The sequence below is a fragment of the Diadema antillarum genome, unplaced genomic scaffold (genome assembly GCF_040938485.1).
Source record: "Diadema antillarum isolate AM-2024a unplaced genomic scaffold, OU_Dant_1.0 seq00000263_RagTag, whole genome shotgun sequence".
Taxonomy (NCBI): Eukaryota; Metazoa; Echinodermata; class Echinoidea; order Diadematoida; family Diadematidae; genus Diadema; species Diadema antillarum.
The window spans coordinates 1,341,079-1,363,048 of NW_027271301.1; the positions used below are offsets into that span (position 1 = coordinate 1,341,079).

The following is a 21,970-nucleotide window of genomic DNA, read 5'->3' on the forward strand; positions in this document are numbered from 1 at the left end:
CCCTGTCTCTTCTTCTGGTGCTTTCCAACCACTTCAAGATACGAAGTGTTTCTTTTCTTTACGTTTGTTCAGTTGTCTGTCAAAGGTCTTGTAAATTTGTTTGAATGTGTCCAAGAAGTTTAGGAACAAAGGACATGTTTGAATGGATACTCAAACACTCACATTGACAGAAAGACACACACATCAACAAACAAGCTAAATTCTGATCATTAAATAATTTCTATGCTTGAAAATAAGATTTGAGCATAAATAAGAATGAAACAATCCATTTTCATAAGATAAATATTTACTCAAAAGTCGGTAGATTTATAAGCATTGTTCTAAATATAGGGTAAAATAGTGCCCTCGTGGTTTTCTTTTTTAACATTTTACTGAAAATGAAAATGACTTCAAGTTGACACCATAATGTAAAGGAGATCAAGCTCTGCAACTCGATACCAATAACTCTACACCCCCAAACTGTGAGAAAGCCTTTCTGATTCTCAGCCAAAAAATAGACTTCTGTGTTATTAAGTCACTGTTTATGACAGAAAAGAAATAACCTGAAAGCGTGATGTGAGACTTGTTGTCACTAATGTTGCTGGTATTTTAGCATTAGTGTTCTATTCTGTGTTTTGGTTGGACTGATTGTTGATTAGTGTTGGGTTTTTTTTATGCTATCTCAACAAATGATATGTGTGAGATATTTGGGTAAATTTCTGTATTCCTATCTTTTTAGAGAACACTGTTGACACAATGTGGAAAGAAAAGCAATATATGGATTTCTTTGTTCGTATATTACAGAGAGAGATGATTTTCCACTACTTTATTTAGCTGGTCTTTTATATTACGTTTACAACAAGGTACCAGTAAATAAGTTACATGGTAAAATCTGCAGTCCCTGCAATCTAATTAATGGGGTGTCCCTGTGCTGCACATTTTTCCTCTGCTTGATCTGAAATGTATTGAGACAGATGTCACTCTAGCAATTCATATTATAGATGATTAATTGATTTTTAATTCAGGTTATCTTATGGAAATGGAAGCAATTATTGAAGATTCTCTGACAAGGCTTCTCAAAGTGTCAAAGGCAACTGGGACAGTCTAATTGATAATGTGACAGTAATTTTGGATTCCATTGGCTAAGATTGAGATTTGTTTGTGGCTACGTATGCAAATATTTTAACTGTGTATTAGGTGCAGCACCTCACAACGTGTCAGAAAGTTCATGTGTGGGTTCAATGTTGGGTTTAAGTCAATCACTGCCAGGCTGCCCAGTGGATGGGAGGAAGGAAGTTTTAGAGGGAAGATGAACAAAAATCAATTTGCCACAACCACCTCTAGTGCAATATGGAAGCAATATATCTAGTGTTGTGGTGTCATAATGGATGCCATGAATGTTGCTATAACAAGGGAAACTTCTCACACTTCCCCACCCCATAGAAAATCAGTGCCAGAACAATTGAAAATACTGGCAAGTTCTCCTAGAAATGGGTTCATCAGTAAATATTTCCATAGCAACCAGTTCTCAAAAAATTAAGTCAGACATGCAGAGAATTCTCCACTGTGATGACTAGGCTGTGGTCAAAAGCATAGATGTTTGGTTGTGCAATCAATTATAATATGAATTTGTGCAAGTATGATTTTGTGTGAATTTTGAAAGACTGCAGTATCATTTTCTTGCCCTTCTCACCAGTGATCTGTCATGAAGGCCTGTTGGAATGCTGGGGAGAAGCAAATATTTCTGCTCCTCCCGGCATTTTTTTGTCGCACAAGTCAGAATTGCAACAGAGCATTAGTAGATTCAGCATTGCAGTAGATATACCTTGCAATTATTTTGTGATGTGCGTACATACACTCTGATATGTTTTGCCATTGTAAATGATGTACTTTATAAATATCATGTAAAACTTTTCCATTTCTTTTTTTTTTTTGTCATTCTGCTCTACCACCATGTATTCTGATGAATAAATCATACTGAAACAGAATGATGCATTTGTAGTTTTGCTTGTTTTCATAGTCGTCTGAAAATTCAACAAATTCAAATGAAATGTACTCTTCCCTTGAGTCATGAGGCACTTTCAAATCCCAGTCTCATTGAATGATTACATAGGTAACACAAATACAGCACTCATCAAGTTGTCACATATAGATGCACTCTTTGATTTAATTAAACAAAAAAAACACTGACTCTAATCTCAATAGCAACAAACACACGATTGTCAGTACACATCAAGGTTCTCCCCATTTGGAGACTTCACTGGAGAAGAATGTACATGGTCATGGGATTTGTTCTGATCATCGTTTGGACTAACAAAAATTATCGCATCATATTATAAGTACATTCAAGAAGTAAGTCCCTTTTGATGTGGGAAAAACACATCCTCAATGGAAATCTACATGGTGGGTGACATATCACCAAAGTGTTACACTTAACACTTGCCAAATATTATATGTTGGTACACACAAAAAAGGACATTTGATTGTGGCATGTCTACTCAAAGTAAGTACTTGGTGGTACAACTTTGTTCCAGTGAAGAGTACCAGCCTCCTTACTGATTTTTCAATATCACAACACTTATTGGAGTCTTGTTGACAAAGCATAAAATGCACACACCTGCCGATTGTTTCCTATAATGGCAATCTAAGCCAATGCATACCAGGAGGGGAAAACAAACTTTTGATTCCCACAAAACTGCCATGGCATTATGGTGGTATATGATTAAAATATATTACTAGAGGTAAAAATTAGCTGTAAAAAAACAGTGTTCGAACCATGACTAAATATTGCCACAGTTGGAAACTGGCTATAAAGATGTCCTTTGTATTGTATCAGGTACTGAGTATTTTGTAAGAGCAGCAGGGGGAAGTCAGGTAGGATGAGCTGGTGAGTAAGTTGAGCTACCCCTTGTTGCTAGGAAACCACAACAATTGAAAGCTGTTTTGCACCCTATGGAAAGTACATCACACTACATCGCTGGAACTGCCTCTGTGACATGGGGGAGAAGGCTATGAAATTATCATTATTTTCTTAGTTTTCACAGTTTTCTGCTATTTCATAGTTTTGTAGATATACATAGAATGGTTATACCTTCTCATCTTGGATCTATTAAAATTGCTTCTTATGAATTGATGATATTGATTATCATGGGTTTTTGTGTAAAAACCTTTGAGCCACATTGAACAGTAAAATAGAATCCTGGGTGAAGTTTTCAAAATAGTGTGCATTGGGTTGGATGAACCTTTTGATTGGGGCATATTGAGCCATGGCTCAGCTTAACCCTATGCCTGGCTCATCCCTTATCCCAATGTGAATTATTGTACAAATTTTTTAAACATTTAAGTCAACAAGGAATAAAAGATAATAATACATGAATTACATGCTTAGATGTACATGTCGTGCCATTTTAATTTTTTTTTCTTTCTAAGATACCAAAAAGCCATGGAAATACATAAAAAGAAAGAGCGGAAGGAATGCCGGAGAAGATGTTCTTAAAAGAGCTGCTGAAGAGGTGCAAAGCGGTAGTTCTGTGCGATCGGCAGCTTGGGATCTGACCACAGACCACATGGCACTCCACCGGTATTCAAAGTATCAGTAAGAGGGAAGTGATTTGTTGTTTGGCTGTGCAAATCTTGCATCACCTATACAAATCTTCAGAACTACCATCATGGAGAACGACTTGGCTTGCCACATGAAGAAGCCATATTAGCATCCATGCATGGTTTATTTGATTTACACTGGATTTAAACTGGAACTGGAACATCGAAAGAGAAATAATACATTGTACATGCATTTTACTTTCTAAAAGTTCATTTTTATGGACATTGAATGAATAAATGAGTGATTCTGATTCATCATATAGCCCGTACTCTTCTGAAAGTTATGAAAGTGGAGATGAGATGAGCATTATTGAAATGTAAAGCATTTAATAAGTAATGTTTGTACGTTGGGGTACACACTATTTTCATGCTAGGTTTATTGACCACAACATTTTTGCCAGTTTTTTATTTTTGTTGAACATTAGACTACAACAGGAAATACAACAGTCATTGGTTTTAGGAGCATTTTAGCATTGTGCCTTATGACCAATAAGAAAATTAACCAACATTCATAGTCTGCACCAACACCTTAAAGTTTCATTAGTGGGTTGGCACTTTACTCATACTGACATTTTGCTTCAGAAGGAAAGCTTCCTTGAAATTAATTAGTAGTTAAATGATTTGTCAAACATATTGCAAATGTAGATCTTCATTTGTTATGTGTGATTTTATCATTGAAATGACTTAACTATTACAGTAATAACTGTATTGTCTCTAAATGATTCCCCCCCCCCCCCCCCCCCCTGATCTACATGTGATCTAAAAATGTTCACATGGGTTAACAAAACGTTCATATGGGTTAAAAAAAATGCTGGATATTTGGACATGTGCCATGTCTCTTTAATAGTGAATTTCACAAGGTTAGATCAGTAGTGGAAGGGATTTGAAATTGCCATTAATCTATTCGTAACTGTATCTATTTTGAATAAAATGCAATTCTGCTATGCTTTTACGACCATATTTCAGATTAGCTGTTGACAGTAGAAAATGGATTTTGAAAAAACATTTTTAAAATTGATTCATTTATTTCAAATTTCCAGGACAATCCCCACCTCTGTCAATACAGCAGTGCTTCCAAGTAGTTTCTTATATGACAGAGACACTATATACTTACATGTTAGACATCCTGGAAAGGATGTTACCTTTATATTAATACATTCAAACTTTCAAAGGTTATTTTTCAAATCTGAGAAAAAAAACATGATGATAATGCTGTCGTACAAAATTCATAGTTCCACTAGTTGCTAGTTGCTAGAGAAGGAGAGACAACTACTGCTCTCCTTTGAAGTCATGCGCGGCAACGCCGAGAAGTTATGCGTTCAACTACAGGTATTACCCATGTGCTTTGACAAAAGAGAGCATCAATAATCACGACTAGCGCTCTCACATCTAGAAATACTTGCACCTACTGCAATTCGCTCTCTCTTTCAATGTGATGGCAACAATGAATTTGTTTACCTTGAATTGGAGCAGCGAATCATAATGCAGTGTAAAATTGACAATTTTAACAGCAAATAGTTTAAAAGCACGCTGGAACACGCTTTAGCGGAGTACTTTACTTGAAAGATCAAAATATCCCAGATTAAAAGATAGAAAACTAACATGCGGAAATGTGCGCATTATAGAAAGATATTAGGTTTTTTAGAGGGCCTAATTTTCATTTCACTTCGATTTGCGCATTACGAAGAAACTAGAAATACATGTTTATAATATTGAATTCTTTCCTAAACTATTCTAAATCAATTCCAGTATTTCATTTAAAATTTTACGGTGAAATAAAGCTTGTAATTCAACGAAAGGTAAAATGCATTCTTCATCTCTAAACTTCGTCTTGCAACTCGAGTGGTGCCGAGCATGACTTCAAAGCGTAGAGGAATGCTAGACATCCCATTGTAACACCTTGAACCCAAACATGTGTTTGCATGAATTACGAAGAGTTGCCACTCCATCTCTGTAACACCTCCCTGGTTCCACATTGTGGATACCTCTGCAGTTTCTCAATTTAAACAATTAAATATTGAAAGCAATCAAAGCATATTTAAAGCATCAATTCTGATGGTGGTTGCTTTTGTTTGAAATTGAAATTTGATTTTGAGTCAATAGCACCCTTTATTCTACTACTGAATAAACCCTTTAAACTTAGCATTTTTCATGCATTTTTATTAACAACTCTCCATGTTATTGTTAGACAAGAAAAAATGACTTTGCTGTATTCTGTTACAAATTTCAGAGTTATTTTTCATGTTTGGTTTCAAAAGATTGCTTCAAAAGGAAAGCTTCTATGAAATCATGTGAGAGTCAAATGAATGGCGAAACGTATAGAAAGTAGTCAGTGTATTCTTTTTTCCATGTTTGATTTTGTCATGTATTAAGATGGTTTATAGTATCTACCATATGCTCCTAAATATTTTTCCTGATCCAAGTGTGATCTAAAAACATTCACATTGGTAAATATGTAGAGATAGCAGTATGTTTGAACACAGTTTGCTTTTTCCTCTTCATGAATCTTAAGTTTAACCCGAGCATTTATCATACACTAAGAAATTTCCATGTTGGAGCGAAAAATGACTTTGCTGTTACAAATTTCAGAGTTATTTTTCACATGCTTGTTGATTTGGAGTTTTGTGATTGATGAAACTATCTCCTTCATTTCGCTGTACTTACCTATCGATATGATAATTGCCATTCTAATGCCGATTAGAATTGCCCCCGGTAGCTAAAATTTTCTTTGAACCTCCCATTGCCCCGGCAACGACAGGGAAACCCCTCACACACTCCCCTATATAGGTCTGTGCGCGGGCGATCTCATCCTCTTTCTTCTGCCGCTGCTCATGACGAGTACTTGCCCACCAGGAGTAGCTCCACATGACAGATAAGATCGTTAATTTATACCTTTTAACCGGTTTTCAATCTTCTTACAGTAGTTCTATCCTACTTGATCTATCGGCTCCTTCCTTAGCCAATTCTTGGTTGATTTCATGTTTAAACTATTGAAAGCATAGATTTTTCGGATCAGTTTCTCATGTATGATATTGTCACCGTAATGGCTCTGATATATTTACAAGTTTATTGTTTCTAAATGATCTTTATGATCCATGTGTGGTCTGAAAACATACATATGGGTAAAATGTACGATACATACCAACTGGGTAGGTACATTGTCAGTTTCCAGCCATCTATTTTGGTCTTATTCAGCACATTGTATTCCAGCATGTATGGTTCATACAAATATAGGCAATTTATAAGTGTTCAGACTTCTAAAGAGATTTATAAATTAATTTTTTTTTTTGTAATTCCACATTTTGGAATTGTTCTTTTTATGAAATTTTTGTAATTAAGAGTTAGTCATTCATTTTGTAATATGAACTTTCCTGCATAGTTTCACACTGTTGCATTTAACAATGATTATGGAGGCGGGGTATTCACTGAGGCCTGCACATCATCCTCATACAACACTTTTTTCTTTAAATGCATCCTCATACAAAAAAGGATTGTGGAGTACTAGTGGTGATTTTGATACCCGAAACAAAAAAACAAAAACAAAAAACAATCTACCCTATTAGCAAGGCTTTAATGTGTACTTAATGGTATTTTACTCCCTTTGTCAAAGGACATCATAACCTCTGGAATAATACTGATACCCTTTTACTCATTTTTTTTAATGATTTAGATACTATTAATGCTAAAGCGCATTACATGCATGATGCTGAAGGAGGGACCCTTTCCATGCTTTCAGGTACACGGAAGATGTACAGTCCCCGATGAGACATAACACCCCCCCCCCCCCCCATGACAAAATTACGATTCTGTATGTGACTATTATGACAGTGAATGCTTTGTCTTTTTAAAACTTGAATTGTTGAATCAAAATCTCTGTATTTCAAGATGTCTTTAAGGGTATGATTGATTCTGTGCTTGTTTGAAATATATGCAAAGTACAATGTATGTCTTCATAAGTTCCCACAGATTACACATTAGAGACAGGTAGAAAAAAGTATATATTGTTTTAATTTCACTTCACAAAGGAGGGAAACCAAAATCTTACATTACTTTTCCATTTTAAGCAAAGAGGCATTGATATTTTGTGAGTTTTCACAGAATAAAGAATATTTGTATATAATGGATTTGGCTGCAATAAAGTGCTCAGCCACATATTTGAAATGTGATTTTAAATATCCTCTTTAATCCACCAAAATATTAATTAGTACATTTCTACAAGAAACTATTCAATCTTGAGTATGTAAAGGTTCGTGTTACAAACAATTGGCCTTCTCGAGTCACTAACCTGATTTAATGGATTTTTTTAAACTTTCAAAAGCATTTATTTCAAAATGACTATTGTGTGGGTTAGCTATACTAGTATATTGCACCAACCCCCTCAGTTAGAAGTGCGTTGAATTTCATCTGCGGTTCTCAAAATGGCAGATGTTTAGATTCACTTGACTAATGACATGGTACACCTAATCAAAGTATGGGGGGAAATGGTGATTAAAAAAATCTTAGATGGCCAGATGAAAAGGAACGCATTTGCTCACGACAAAATCACAAACGGAATGCTTGAGAACTTTCCAGCCGAACTGGGCAATAAAGCATTCAAAATCGTGAAAGGATCTGTCATCAATAAAATGAAATCACTGAAAAGTAAATATTACGAGGCAGAAAAGAGAAACCGATCAGGGGCTGGAAAAGATACTCTCCTTAGGGCATGCCCACAGTATTTTGAACTTCATCAATTCCTGGGAGATCGTCATCTCACACAACCGCCATGCTTAGTTGATGCTGCTGCCGATCGTCGGGAAGAGATGAAAGCAAATCTAGTGCATTAACTAGCTAATCAAACCAGCCGCCATGATGGATGTCTATTTACCCACAATGCACTAAGCCAACTTTCCAGACGTCTGGTCACAAGTACATACAGGTGCAGAATCGGATACTAACCGATTACACGCTTTTTGTGGAAACAAGCAGGGTCTGCGTTAGCGCAGTATTTAATTCCAGGTTTACAAAATTTCAGGTCTATCGGATTCTCTGTAAAAACATATAAAGAGGTCAGGGAGAGCTAGATGGGGCTTTTCAAGACCCCGCAAACTACAGCAAAGTTGACTGGTTCTGACCTGACCATTCCATTGGTTGACTGGTAATGTTACAACTAGTGCATGCCCGAGCATAAATTCCATACAAAGACAGGTTTATACACAATATTTCAAACTTCCTGTCTGATTTGGTAGGATTTGCTATATTACAAATTAGACAAACATACTATCCCTGTCTAAATCAAAGCATCAGGAGCTGTACTTAGATTTGTTATGAATATTTTGTGACATGTTCCTTAACAAGATAAGTTTGATATTGTACTATTCACAGTTGAAACTGCGTTCAGATTGCCCGTACTTCTCGCTTATTGGCAAAATTTCATAAGGTTAGTCCTAATGCTTCTCAAAATCCTTCTCAAAATTCATCAGTTTAATCAGTTATAATTTTTTTTTTTTTCTGGAGGAGCACACAGTCAGTTATTGATTATTGTATCACTGAATCACATGTACTGTTTTTTCTTCTTCTTTTGTGCCTGTAATTTTGGTATTGCATTGTCCTAGTGTTATTCTATTTTCTAGTCTTTTTGTATGTATATAGTATAAAACACCATATAAACGCAATTATTATTATTATTATTATTATTATTATTATTATTATTATTATTATTATTATCATTATTATTATTATTATCATCATTGTTATTAAGATTAAGATTACATTATTATTATTATCATTATCATTGTCATTATTATTATTATGATTATTATTATTATCATCATCATCATCATCATCATCATCAATAGTTGTAGTATTAGTATTATTATTATTATCATTATTGTTACTATTATTATTATTAATAAACCTGCATGAGGTATCTGATAAAAGAAGAGACCAATCCAAATAAGACCAAACTTTACAGGTCTATAATTTTAACCTAACTGAGAGGCATAAAGTTTTTCTGTTTAACCCAACATTATAATTTCTATTTGAAAGATGAGTGTAACTGAGAGTCTTCCAAAGACCAAGCTTTTGCTACCTGTTGTTTTACAGACATCAACACAACTCTTTTACTTCCATTATAATTACAATTTTTCAAACACCACTTGAACCACGGCTAAAGCTGGAACAACAAACTCAACAGTGAAATGTATGGTCCTTGAAAATTTTGAGGAAAGAATTTCCTCCAAGAACAAACAAGCTTTCCTAGTCTGGATGATAATTAAAGAAAAGACAGACAAAGCGACCACCTGCTATGCGAACAACACCACAGAAATGCCAGCCCTAGCCAACCATCTCAAGGCATTATCAGTCAACAAGCTTGCCATCATCACTGGGGTGGTAAAGAGAGAAGATTAAGGAACGATGCGATTGACGGACCAATCAAAGGTGTTGACTAAAGTAGTAAACTTTGATATCAACATGGATGCTGTGGAAAAAAAAACATATGAGGTCTGACGTACTCAGTGTTGAGGAGGCTAGGAGTCGTCCAAAAAAGAGGAGGCTGTCAGTACATGGAACAACCTCGGAGGTTTGGGAGTTTAATACTGGAAACTCCCAACATACAGGAGGAGGATGTTGACCTTGGGAAGCCAAGAAACCAAGGAAGACATACAAGTTCTATGGGAAGAGACTGCAAAGAGACCAATAAATGCATAAGGTGATGTCACCATCTCCGCACTGGTCGTGGAAGATTGTGCAAAACTTTCAAAAAAAGTGGAGTTCACTGAGGAAAGAAATCAAAAGTGGGCTGATTGCTATTGGCTATAAAGGTGGAAAGTTCACCTCTTTATTTGTTCTCGAGGATGGCAACACTTTGTTAGTGCCACACAATATGGCTGTAGACATTTTACCCAACCTGGAGCTACCCGTAGAAGTGGCATTTACATGTGGAATAGATGGCACTGTCATGTTCTTCCAGTTGAAGTAACACTTATGATTTACAGTGACATCAGGGGTGTAGATTAGAAGAACAGAAACACTTCTCACACCATGTGTGTAGGGCTATATGTTGATTTCGTTTTATACATGTACATTTTTTAATGCTTCCCCATGATATATCACCAGATGCATTAACTTCTCAGATTGACCATACATCTACCCATCCATTAGTCCATTCATACGGCTTCCTATGTTTTCTGCTGTTATTACATTTTACATATAGCTGCAACATCTTGCCTTTCTAAATGATGTGATAAAGTATCATACTGTTTTGCAAATATATTTGGACATTCTTCATTCTTTAAACTGATTTGAGAATTGACCAGGTGTGGCATTCTAACAAAAGCTGACATCACCTGCCAAATGGCAAGCCCATGTACCCATCCTTGTGCAAAGTTGCAAAAATTCTGATCATTACATATCACAGCAATGCTGACTGTGAGAGAATATCCAGCCTTGTCAATAAAAACAAAACTAAATTTCATGCCTCCTTGTCCACTCGCATGTTAGGTAGCCTCATGATCAGATGCATGGAATTACTTGCTTCAGACACACTCCATCACTCTGAATAACTCGAGTGGATTGTTTAAGAAAGCTAAGCGTGCTACTGCCTGAGGTTTGGCTAGCTCTAGCAGCCAGCTATAGAACTGCTAGCTGCTGAGGTCAGAAGGCTTTTGTTTTAAATGTTCACCTATACAATCGCTTAGCTGGTTTTGCTTGTTTGTGTGTGACAGAATATGAAAAGAAAACATGCAGAGAATGGCCCCTCCTAACCTCTCCACAAAAAAAAAAAAGTCCCTATCATGGGAGAGGCGACACTCCTCTCCCAAACCCATCCCACGCATGTACGAGGGTACTGTGTAATCAAAGGTAACATTTGTGCAATGGATCCCTAATCTTCTTCATCAAAAGTTGGCAGGTATGACAGTAGTTGAAGTAGCCACAAGCAACAACTGCTAGGTTCTGATGCTGCACAATTTGCATTATCATGATTATGTTGGCCCATATCCAGTAAAAGCTAGACTACAAACTAACAAAATTTCATGAATCTTGAGAGTCATTATAATCACAGTTACATCAGTCTACAATGTATGCTGCTTGAATTGGCAGCAGATGTCTCATTCTAGACAAACTCATATCTTTCATGTCAATAAACACACAGGATTATCAGCTGTACATTTCTATGTGCATTATCTACGTGCATTTGTTGTCACATTTAGGTAAGTGGCAAAGATTTATGGAAGAATGTGACAAGGACACTTGCTCTTACAAAGTGTTAGAGCACCCAACTTGAATTACAATATTTTTCTCATTTACTGTAAAAGTGGATATTTTCGCGCGACTAATTTTTCGCGATTGGCGGGGTAAGAAGAGTTTTGCATGTTTTTAATTCCACGGAATCAAGACATCAACTACTGGAACATATGGCGAGCAAAAATATTCGTGTACTTCTATTTTTGCACTAGCTTTGGGTTGCGCAAAATGCGCAAAATCGTCAACACCGCAAAAATTTCCACATTTACAGTAGCTGATTGCAGGATTTTAATAATCATAGATGACCATGATGGCTGGCACACATCCTATTCTTGGTGGAAATCAACACAAATAACACACAATGCATCATTCAATTATGAACTGACAAACATGAAACAACAAGAACAACAAAACAGCAAGAACAACAACACACCAACAACAAAGAGAACTTCCTCCAGCTTCTGTCCAATAGATTACATAACATATGTACAATTCAAACAAAGGCATAATTTTTAAGTCTGTACACAATCAAGGTGAATTCACTTTTAAGTACATGAATACAATCATTACGAAAGTTGATTGCTTGACTTGCAGACACCCTGTGGCCTGGGCTGCACATTTTCACTTTAAGTACATGAATACAATCATTAAAATAAATTGATTGCTTGCTTGGCTTGCAGTCACCCTGTGGCCTGGGCTGCACATTTTGCTGTGGCAAGAAGCCTGATTTCACAGAGCACAATGCAGGGTAAGGTAGTCTCAAAATACAAAAGATTGAAATTCCAACAGAAATCAGATCAAAAACCTCTCGTCAACCAGAGTCTTCCGCGCCACATTGGACCTTCCTAAGCCATCTCGGATCTTGATAAGCATCTATGAGAGAGAGAGAGAGAGAGAGAGGGACAGAAAATGAGACAAAAACAGATGTGATAATATAAAAATATCTGGAAATACTTCCAGAAAATGAGACTTGTGTGAGCAGAATGAGAAGGTGAGCTTATGCACCCCAGTGACATTTTTTATTCCTAAAGAAAAAAGTTCTGATAGATTTGAATGTTTACAGTACCAAGTATTACACATTTTTACCATTCACTCATTACCAATGCTCACACATTGACATATGAATTGATTGGTTCACAGGGTGCAAAATTCTACGCTCATGTACAAACGATCATTTCAGCACATTTACAGTAATTTATTAGACCTTCCTGGCTCACATGATCTTCAAATGTTGTTTTACACACATTGGCACAAAAAGAAGCTCTAGAAAAAGACCATTTCAAAGAGTATACCTGTATTAACCAAGCAACAAGCATCCTTTCTCCATTGAAATAGGCATCACACTTGAGCTCCAATATCTAGTTGCTACTTCATAGACATTCTGTATCACTAGACCTCTTTTCTCGTTGACATCAGTTGTCAGAACTGCTTAAAACAAAGATTTTTACCACCTTTCAACTATGCTAACTGCAAAACAATGCAACTCCACTAAGAGTATCTAGAATGGATCTTCAGATAAAGAAGATGGAAAAAGAAAATGATGCTAATTTCTCAAGAACATCCTGTATATAGAGAGAAATGAAGCTCAATGTACGCATAGAAGACTCAAACTCTGATTACCGTGCTGCCAAGATATGTGATGACTCCCGCCAAGACATAATTGGTGAAGATGAGGTCGACGATGCAGAAGAGGAGCAGTTCAAAGATGATGAGGGTGGACTCGTTGCCGTAGAAGATGGCATTCTGGAAAGCGTGGCCATCGTCTGCAGTGATTTGAAAGGATGGGCAACCGTTTTCATTTAAAGGATTTCAGAATAGCAAACATTCACACTACTAGCTTTCAGAGAGGCTGGGTTACTATTCCTATTCATCAATCCTCTAAAGAGAGGAGTAACATACTCTTTTAGGTCTTCACATTTATTAATTTGTATATATGATATAAAGGATTAATCATGGGAGAAATATTGCTTCTTGTATACAGCACCCTCTCTCTCTCTCTCTGTTGCTCTTTGAGGACAATATCTTACTATAGTCTACTTGTGTGAGACAAAATTCACATTCAAACAAAAAATATAAGTCCCATAGTGGATGGGAGGATGGATGACTGAATGGCTGGGTGTGTTGGTTACAAGGTATGAGGATAAAGAAATCCATCAATGGCAAAATGGATGGACGCATGGAAAATAGGCTGTATGCATCACTTGTACACAAGTGAATGAAACTACCAAGAGATAGATGGTTCAATGGTTAAATCTTTTTGTGCCTTATCATTCTGAAACTGCGATGCATGAGTACTTTTGGTAAACATTTTTGAAGCCATGAAACTTTTTTTTCTTTTACAAGCGTTCATGCGGAAAGTGCAGCACATGAAAGTTAATGAGAAAAATTGCAAGCTTCACCATGATGTAGGTTTCACAACACAGCTATGGCTACGTTTTCAACGTACAGTACTACAGCTATTGCGATTTATTGATCAGTTTGTGTGCCAATGTGCATTTGAGCAAAATATGTGAAGTTGGCAAGCTGTAGACTGAGTCTGGTGTGCACAAGTGGCACATGAAAAGTTAATGAATAAAGCATGGCGGCTAAATGGACAGTGAAATAGGTGACTGACTATATTGGTGAATGAATGAATAATGGATGTATGGATAGATGGATTGGATGTCTTGATACAAAAGAAGAAAATGCATTTCTAGGTGTTTGTCTGATCAACAGAATAAATTGATAGAAATAATGTAGAAAGAAATACACTTACCATTGAAGAAAAAGCCCTTATCAGTAGGATCGTAGAACTCCATGTCCAAGATCTTTTCCAGGAGGAGTTTGTCTTTAACGATGTAGTCAATATCAGCCATCCCCTGACATCATGATAAAGTAAAGTCCATGAGAATTGAACATAGCGATCAAGAGCTATCAAACAATAATTGCTGTATCATAAAAGTATCAATCACTCATTTTAAGTCTCTGCTGGCACCAAACAGTCTGCAGTGCAACTGTATGTCATGTTAGATAGCAATCACATACTGAATCTGAATGCCACATGAAAGGGAGTGAGAACACTTTTCTTGCAACTTCAAAGGTAAATTTTAAATACATAAAAACTACAACAGCAAACATTTCATTTAGACTTTGCATCCTAATGATATGACAGGTAATGTAGTATTTCCAGCCATGTGTGTGACTTCATATGACATGATCGCTACCAAGCATTAATACCTCTTTCAATTTGCAATCTTGAAAGAGAGAAAAAGAACAAACCCAAAAGTCTATTCATGCTCATATCTCCCAGTGCCCCCCCCCCCCCAATCATTTGGTTACGTTCCCCAAATAAAATGTATTCCTGCAGTTGAGAAACTCGTCTGAGAGATACATGTACTTTGCATCTTTACAGATCAGTCAATTATTGTTGTTCACTAGCAGCATCAACTGCCAGCTGCCTAAACATTGGAAGATCTGTTCATGGGATCATGTTTATAATACCTTTGTGATTGATGTTTGACACAGAAATAAATGAAAAATATAACTTGAGACAATTCTCACATGGTCGATGAAAGTAGAAAGGAATTTATTCAGAGAGACGTAGGCCTCACTAATCTTTTCATCACTGTTGCCAGCCCCTGCACCTGATGAGGATGACAATGATAGAGAAAACAAGGTATACATGGTAGTTGCTTTCTGTCACTAATATTCCCATATGGAGATGGCTTTGGAAATGGCAGTGTACAAAGATGAGCTCATTCATTTCCAAAGCTATATACCAAAAAGCCTTTCATTCATGTGATGGCATGAGAATGCTGGATAGACCTTTAACTTCTGAACTCTCTCCCTTTAAGTCCAAGACAAAATCATATCAGACACCCTGATATCTTGCAAAATGCAAAACGTACTTTGCCAAGTTTAAGCCTTGTGTGGTGCCGGCCACAGCAGGGTGGACCACGTTGAGATAATTAATTACTTGCATGACATTTAAAAAAAAATCCTAAGTGTGGAATATTGAGTACATAATTATTAGTGTAAAGCACCTGAAAAAAAACTTAACAAGATAACGTAATAGAAAAGAAATCCAAGGTTTAAATTTAAGATTATCAGATATTATCTTCCTTTCTTTTTGCCTACATGAAACTATTATATTATGTCCAAAAGATAGATAACAGCAGGCATAAAAACCATTCCAGTTATTATCCTGAATTTATTCAAAAAAAAAATCATTACTGCAAGTTCTTTAAGCACTATGGGCTCTATGAGAAGAGTGTACTATTTAAAATGGAAATTGAATTGTATTGTATTGTATTGTATTTTCAGTTCCATTTTCCCTCCACAGAAAAACATTAATTGAGCAAGATGTAGTGCAACATTGATAACATTTGAACTAATGTCTGCTGCACAGTAATTACAGGAAATATGAATATGAAAAAGGCCCAAATAATTCCTATACATACCTCTTGCTGCTCCAGGAGTCCTCTGTATTGAGGAAAAACAGAAAGTTGGTTGATATTAGCATTTCATATGCATATACTGTCAAAGAAAATTAGGGGGCTTCATCCTGTTTGTTTGTTGTTGTTTTTTTTAGTTATTTACAGAGCAAGCAAAAAAAAAAATGTAGTGTGCAGACTTAGATCACGACACCTTAAACCTCAGGCTGGACTCCATTAATATTGACTATGGTAGCAAGGCAGACAAAGAGTTAAAAAAAAAATCCAAACACACTGCCACCGTTACTGTGCTCCTTAAAAACTACTGTCTGTCATATCCCTTTGTGCCATTATCAAACTGTTAAATGACTACAATTGTAATTTTACTTACATTACCTCCAGCAATTACTAATCATCATTACCATCATCACACCCAAAATCATAATCATTAGCATAATCAGAATGATGAAAACGCTACTCACAAGGGGGAGAACAATGGAATTATATCTCTCCCTGAAGGATGATGAGAGGAGAATTTCAAAAGTTTGCTGGTCACTGTTTGGTTCCAGACCTCTTTGACCAACCAGATTATCCTGCAAGGAAGAACAGGGGGATGTGATGGGAGGTGAGACATGAGGACATATCAACAAACTATGATCATTAGGGGGAATGAGGGCAAAGGTGGAAATATATAGAAAACAAACACAGTATGCAAATTGTTCAACTACATGATTACAGTCAATCACACCAGCTTGTCTCAAAATATCAATATTTGCTTACTATATTTAAACTTCAACAAAATTCAACCATTTTCACAAAACTTTTCACCGATCAAAAACTTTGACATGTCATTGATTATTATTTTCTTCTTTTTTTTATACCTGGGAGCCCATTCAGAAAGTGCATCTTTACCAACTGGCGTTAGAAAAAAAAAATCCAAAAATGGCCCTGATCAAATGGCCTTAATCAAATGGCCCTGATCAAATAATTAGTCCAAAGTTAGAGCTCTGTACAATTAATTTGTCGAAATATCTTGAAATACTTTCTTGGTTGCCTTCGTCTAGATGTGCCTCACTTGCAAATGAGGTGTTAATCTGTGGTCTGAGTGAAGTATTTTAAAACTGTTGGCTGGTAAAGACGTAACAGACATCTTCTTACACGTACATCACAGCACGTAGAGGTACACAAAGTATCATTGTGGACATATTCAGTCCACACAGTCTGCTCTGTGACAGTCATATCATTTTCATTAACACATACAATGTCTCACTGTCAGACAGTGTGAATGACGGCAAAGTTTTGCTCACAGCGTTCATAACAATTCCAAATGAGTACATTGACACACACAATCCAGTTTTAAAGTAGCAGCTACACAGAACCAACATGAGATCCTTCAAACATGAATACACTTTGAATGAATGTATGCTAATTATACAAGTTGATGCTCTGACTGGCACTTCCATATCAATATTCACACATTCAGAGTCATTAACATGAAATAAACATAAATCACTGACCCATGTAAAAACTCTTAGTATTGAATGAAGGCTTTGCTGACATGGCATGAAAAACAAACCAGAATAAGAGAATATGAGAGCTAACTTCAGCCAACAATGCATGCACATACACACCTCCTCCCTCTTCAACTGCTGCTTGATTTCCTTCATACTTGTGTCTGCAAAGCCGTGCACTGAACGACCATGAATGTAGTAGCCATAGTTGCTCTGCATCAGAAGAAATACACTGATCTATGGAGGGGAAAAAGGAAATGTGGAAAATTTTATCCTGACCTTCATACCCTTGGATGATTTATGGGGCTGCCATATAGTAAACTGCCCTGCTCCAAAATTGCCTCACAATTGAAAATATGCAACAAACTGTGTCATTTTGTATTTGTTGAGCTTAATAGTCAATATAGTCATTAGTTTGAATATTGTATCCACTGCACACCTTCAACTCACATCGGCACCACGCACCCGTACCCATTACGGCAACCGTGCCTTCAGTGTTATTGCACCTACACTATGGAACAACTTGCCCATCCACGTCTGTGAAGCTCCAACAGTAGACTCCTTCAAATCATCACTGAAAACTCATCTGTTCTCTCATGCCATGTAATTTGTATTGATTTATTATATGCAGTCTGTATATATGTTAAGTTCGTTCTATAAGTTATAACTTACAATGTTTATTTTATGTATTTTGTATCTTGTATTGCGTTTCATCGTATCTCAATTTGTATATATTCCATAATTGAATCTATTTTTCCTAATTTTTCTTCAGCACTTACAAACATTGTAATAAGCGCTTTATAAATGATATTTATTATATTATATATTATATATATTGTATAACATTGAGAACTTTATTGTACCATGGCTATTTATGTGGGTAGATCAAGAAGCTTTAGAGATCTTAGTACTTCGCCACTGGATTAGATGTTAATTTTTGTTTCATCTCACCTAAAGCAATTCCTAGCTTTTTCAAACCTGTGTAATAAAACTGATAATAGTCTATAATTTCATGGATGAGGCATATGTCAGAAGTGATTCAAACTATCCCATATTGGGTGTGAGATGTGGCACATTTACACAGGCCATATGATGACATACTTGTATAACAATCCATGCTTTGGCATGCCATTACATAGCATGGTACAACCTAGGTGACAGTTCTAATTTGCTATTGATATACAGGCACTATGTGATTTGCATTCCCAACGAGTCATCCTAAAACTTACATTTGCCATGGAGCAGAGATCCACAAAGTTTCTCAGCGCATCCTCCACAAACCGCTCGTAGAACAGAGTGTAGAAGAGATACTGCCAGGATAGGAGGGAAGTGCAAAAACTATGTGAGAAGGTGGATCACACTTAAGAACAATCATTCAACGTGAATAACATGCAGTGACATCCAAAGAAAGTGTTGGATGATGTCTCTTGCATTAAAGAGCAATGACATGTATTAGAACAGCTATCATATCATCATACTATTGTCACAGCTTATTACAACAGAAACCAAGGAATCATCAATAACTGCAGTTCTAAATGCTGCCATATACAAACGACCACAATAACAACATGAAATTAAATCTCTCTGGCTGGACTTACTTCTGAAGTTCAAGGAAAGTACAGATCTGTGACTAGTGTGAGTCATTTCTTCAGCTTGCCAGCCATTCAGAGGTGGAAAAGTGACTCAGATAAGTCTTGACACTGTACTCTCTCTGAATTTCACACAGAGGTCCAGCTGGACAGATTCAATTGCATTGTTGTTATTGTACTACCTGGATGAATCAAAATCTACATCGATATAATGAACACAATACATATACCAAAAGCGACACAATGTACTAGAACAGAATATCTGGGAAGGGGATAGGGCTGTAACTTGCCACCTTTCTTTGTTGTTGTTATTGCTGTTGTTTCAGTTTGGTCAATAACATCTTTGCAAGAAATGAAAGCTTAGATTTCCTTCTCCTTACTCAGTTACACGTGTGAATTTCCATGTCCCAAGAATGTGAATGTACATACTAGCTTGCCTCTGAACTACAGAAAGATGAATTCTCTTGCTGTTCCTACATACTATGACTGAATGGCCAACACTCACCGGGAAGGTGAATGTGTTTTCATCACTTACCAATGTGAGGAAAATGGTCTCACTGTATCACATTTATCAATCAATCCAATGAATTATTAACAAAGTAGGCATTTGTTTGCAAAATAATTTCTGTGAAAAATTCATAAACTACCATTATTGCACGATGGTGAGTGTTCCAACTCTATAAGATAAAGGTATAATTTGCTAGCTTCCTTGATGGGCCTTGAGGCTCATACAATTTCCATCCTCAATCTCTCAATTTACATATCAACAAAAGGGAAAAAGTTAATGATTTGTACATGCACACACACACCAAAAACAAACACACAAACAAACAAACCAATAAATGTATATCAGTTACTCCCTGTTAGTTCTTATATCCCCTTTCACAACCGTTCCACTCTTGCTCAAATGACTGCTCTGGGTGTGAAATTGACCAAGGTTACAATTCATGCTGACTGAGGATGTCATCCTGTTCTCTCACCTGTGCAATACCCACAAGGAGATACAGTCCAGCCGCCATACCAAACCGTAGAACAAAGGCATAGTCTCCAATGTACCCATCAGAGGACGGGTTCACTGTACTGTGTGGGTCAGTGGTGGTCAGGTTCTTCAGTCCAACAACCTACAGGATGATGACCAAGACATACAATCAATGTCAGTTCAGAGGGATGTTATTGATCTCTATGTACGAATAGGAATATACTGCAGGCATCATGCGTCACAATATAGATGTTATCAACCTTTTATGCTTGAATGTAAAGTTAATGCATCCCAGGGGCATCACTCACTTCATTCTACAAATAGTTCATAATTGTTCCCTCTTGTGTTACATTACTCTGCTTCACAATACCTTTTAGGAAGCGTCATCATTTGTGTCACCTTTGAAAACACTAGTCCATAATTTAGATCAATGAGAAATACAGTAACAGTACTGGTGAATTTCAAGGATATCTAGAGCACTCGCACAGGAGACCCATTCGAGCACATATATCCCTCGAACCCGTCATCCATACCCCAACTGGATTACTTTTCAGGCGAGAATGTTGTATAATATGGCAACTGTTGCAGGATACAATAAAATCCGACGAGAAATGAGGCTGGTATATAGCACATACAAGAAATATGACATGTTATCCTATAAAAGTTTGAACAATGAGAGCGCTGGCAATGAAAACTTTTGTTACCTAAAATAACTCCCCATCAACCTCAATAGCAAGTTCGAATAAAATCCTACAAGAAATGTGACTGGGATCCAAGTTGGAGCACTGAGGGCACCACCACCATAAACTGTTGTGTCCTTCATGTAGAATGACTACCCATACACCTCCTTTATAGCAAGTCTGAATAAAATCCGTTGAGTAACAATCAAGTTATTGCATACGATAGATAAGCACTTTTGCAAATTTTGACATGATCGGGGTGACCTTTGACCCTGTAAAAGGTGGAACAGTGAGGGCAGCATTATCAATACGTGCAGGTGTATAAATTTGACTATGATACATTTACATACCAAATTTGAAAAAAAAATCGGTCAAGAAACAAGGCCAGCGTTGTAAAAACAAGCAGACCCTGTAAAATTTACCTTTTCGTGTATAAAGACGGAAAAAGCAAGGACGCCATCACCAAAAACAATAGGCGTCTTTGTTTTACCATAATACACCTTCATGCCAAATTTGAAGATGATCTAAGAAGAACTGCAGCCAGTAGAGCGCTCACAAGAAAATCTCTGCGGCGGACGCGGACACGGCGGCGCAACGAGGCCAAATCCATAGTGTTTTCCGAACTCTGTTCGGGGGATACAATAAAGGTTATAATGTCTTCTCACAATTAGAATGCTTCAGATCTGTGATGCGAACGCTAACACAATGCTAATTAGGTCAAACATGGTGTTTTGTACATGTGCAAGTTTCCACTTTCTGTTTCCATTGTCCAACCTGGGAGGCTGTGTTGTCTGAGCGTTCATGTCGCAGATCTAAAGCCCGCTAATGCTGATGAGGAAGGAGACTGTGATTTTAAAAGATACTGGTATTGATCATGAAAGTGTTGGTGGTAATGATGATGAAGGATGGTGATAATGGCACTGCAGATGATGACAATGATGGTGAACAACAAATGAGAATAAGTACTGGTAGAAGCATCACCACAAAAGTTGCA

At 36.7% G+C, this 21,970-nt stretch overlaps 1 protein-coding gene across 1 annotated transcript in view; it reads right to left on the minus strand.

Annotated features, from left to right (window-relative positions):
- Window positions 1-12,563: 12,563 nt before the first annotated feature.
- The window catches only part of LOC139729785 (meckelin-like), a 29,487-nt gene continuing 20,080 nt past the window's right edge, over window positions 12,564-21,970 (minus strand). Inside the window, exons 21-29 of the mRNA XM_071640718.1 lie at window positions 20,298-20,438; window positions 18,958-19,038; window positions 17,849-17,965; window positions 16,700-16,810; window positions 16,245-16,266; window positions 15,346-15,428; window positions 14,561-14,663; window positions 13,426-13,568; window positions 12,564-12,678 (exon numbers count right to left, since the gene is read on the minus strand). Of these exons, the coding sequence (XP_071496819.1) occupies window positions 12,598-12,678; window positions 13,426-13,568; window positions 14,561-14,663; window positions 15,346-15,428; window positions 16,245-16,266; window positions 16,700-16,810; window positions 17,849-17,965; window positions 18,958-19,038; window positions 20,298-20,438 (882 nt within the window). The 3' untranslated portion in view covers window positions 12,564-12,597. The remainder of the gene's footprint in view (window positions 12,679-13,425; window positions 13,569-14,560; window positions 14,664-15,345; window positions 15,429-16,244; window positions 16,267-16,699; window positions 16,811-17,848; window positions 17,966-18,957; window positions 19,039-20,297; window positions 20,439-21,970) is intronic.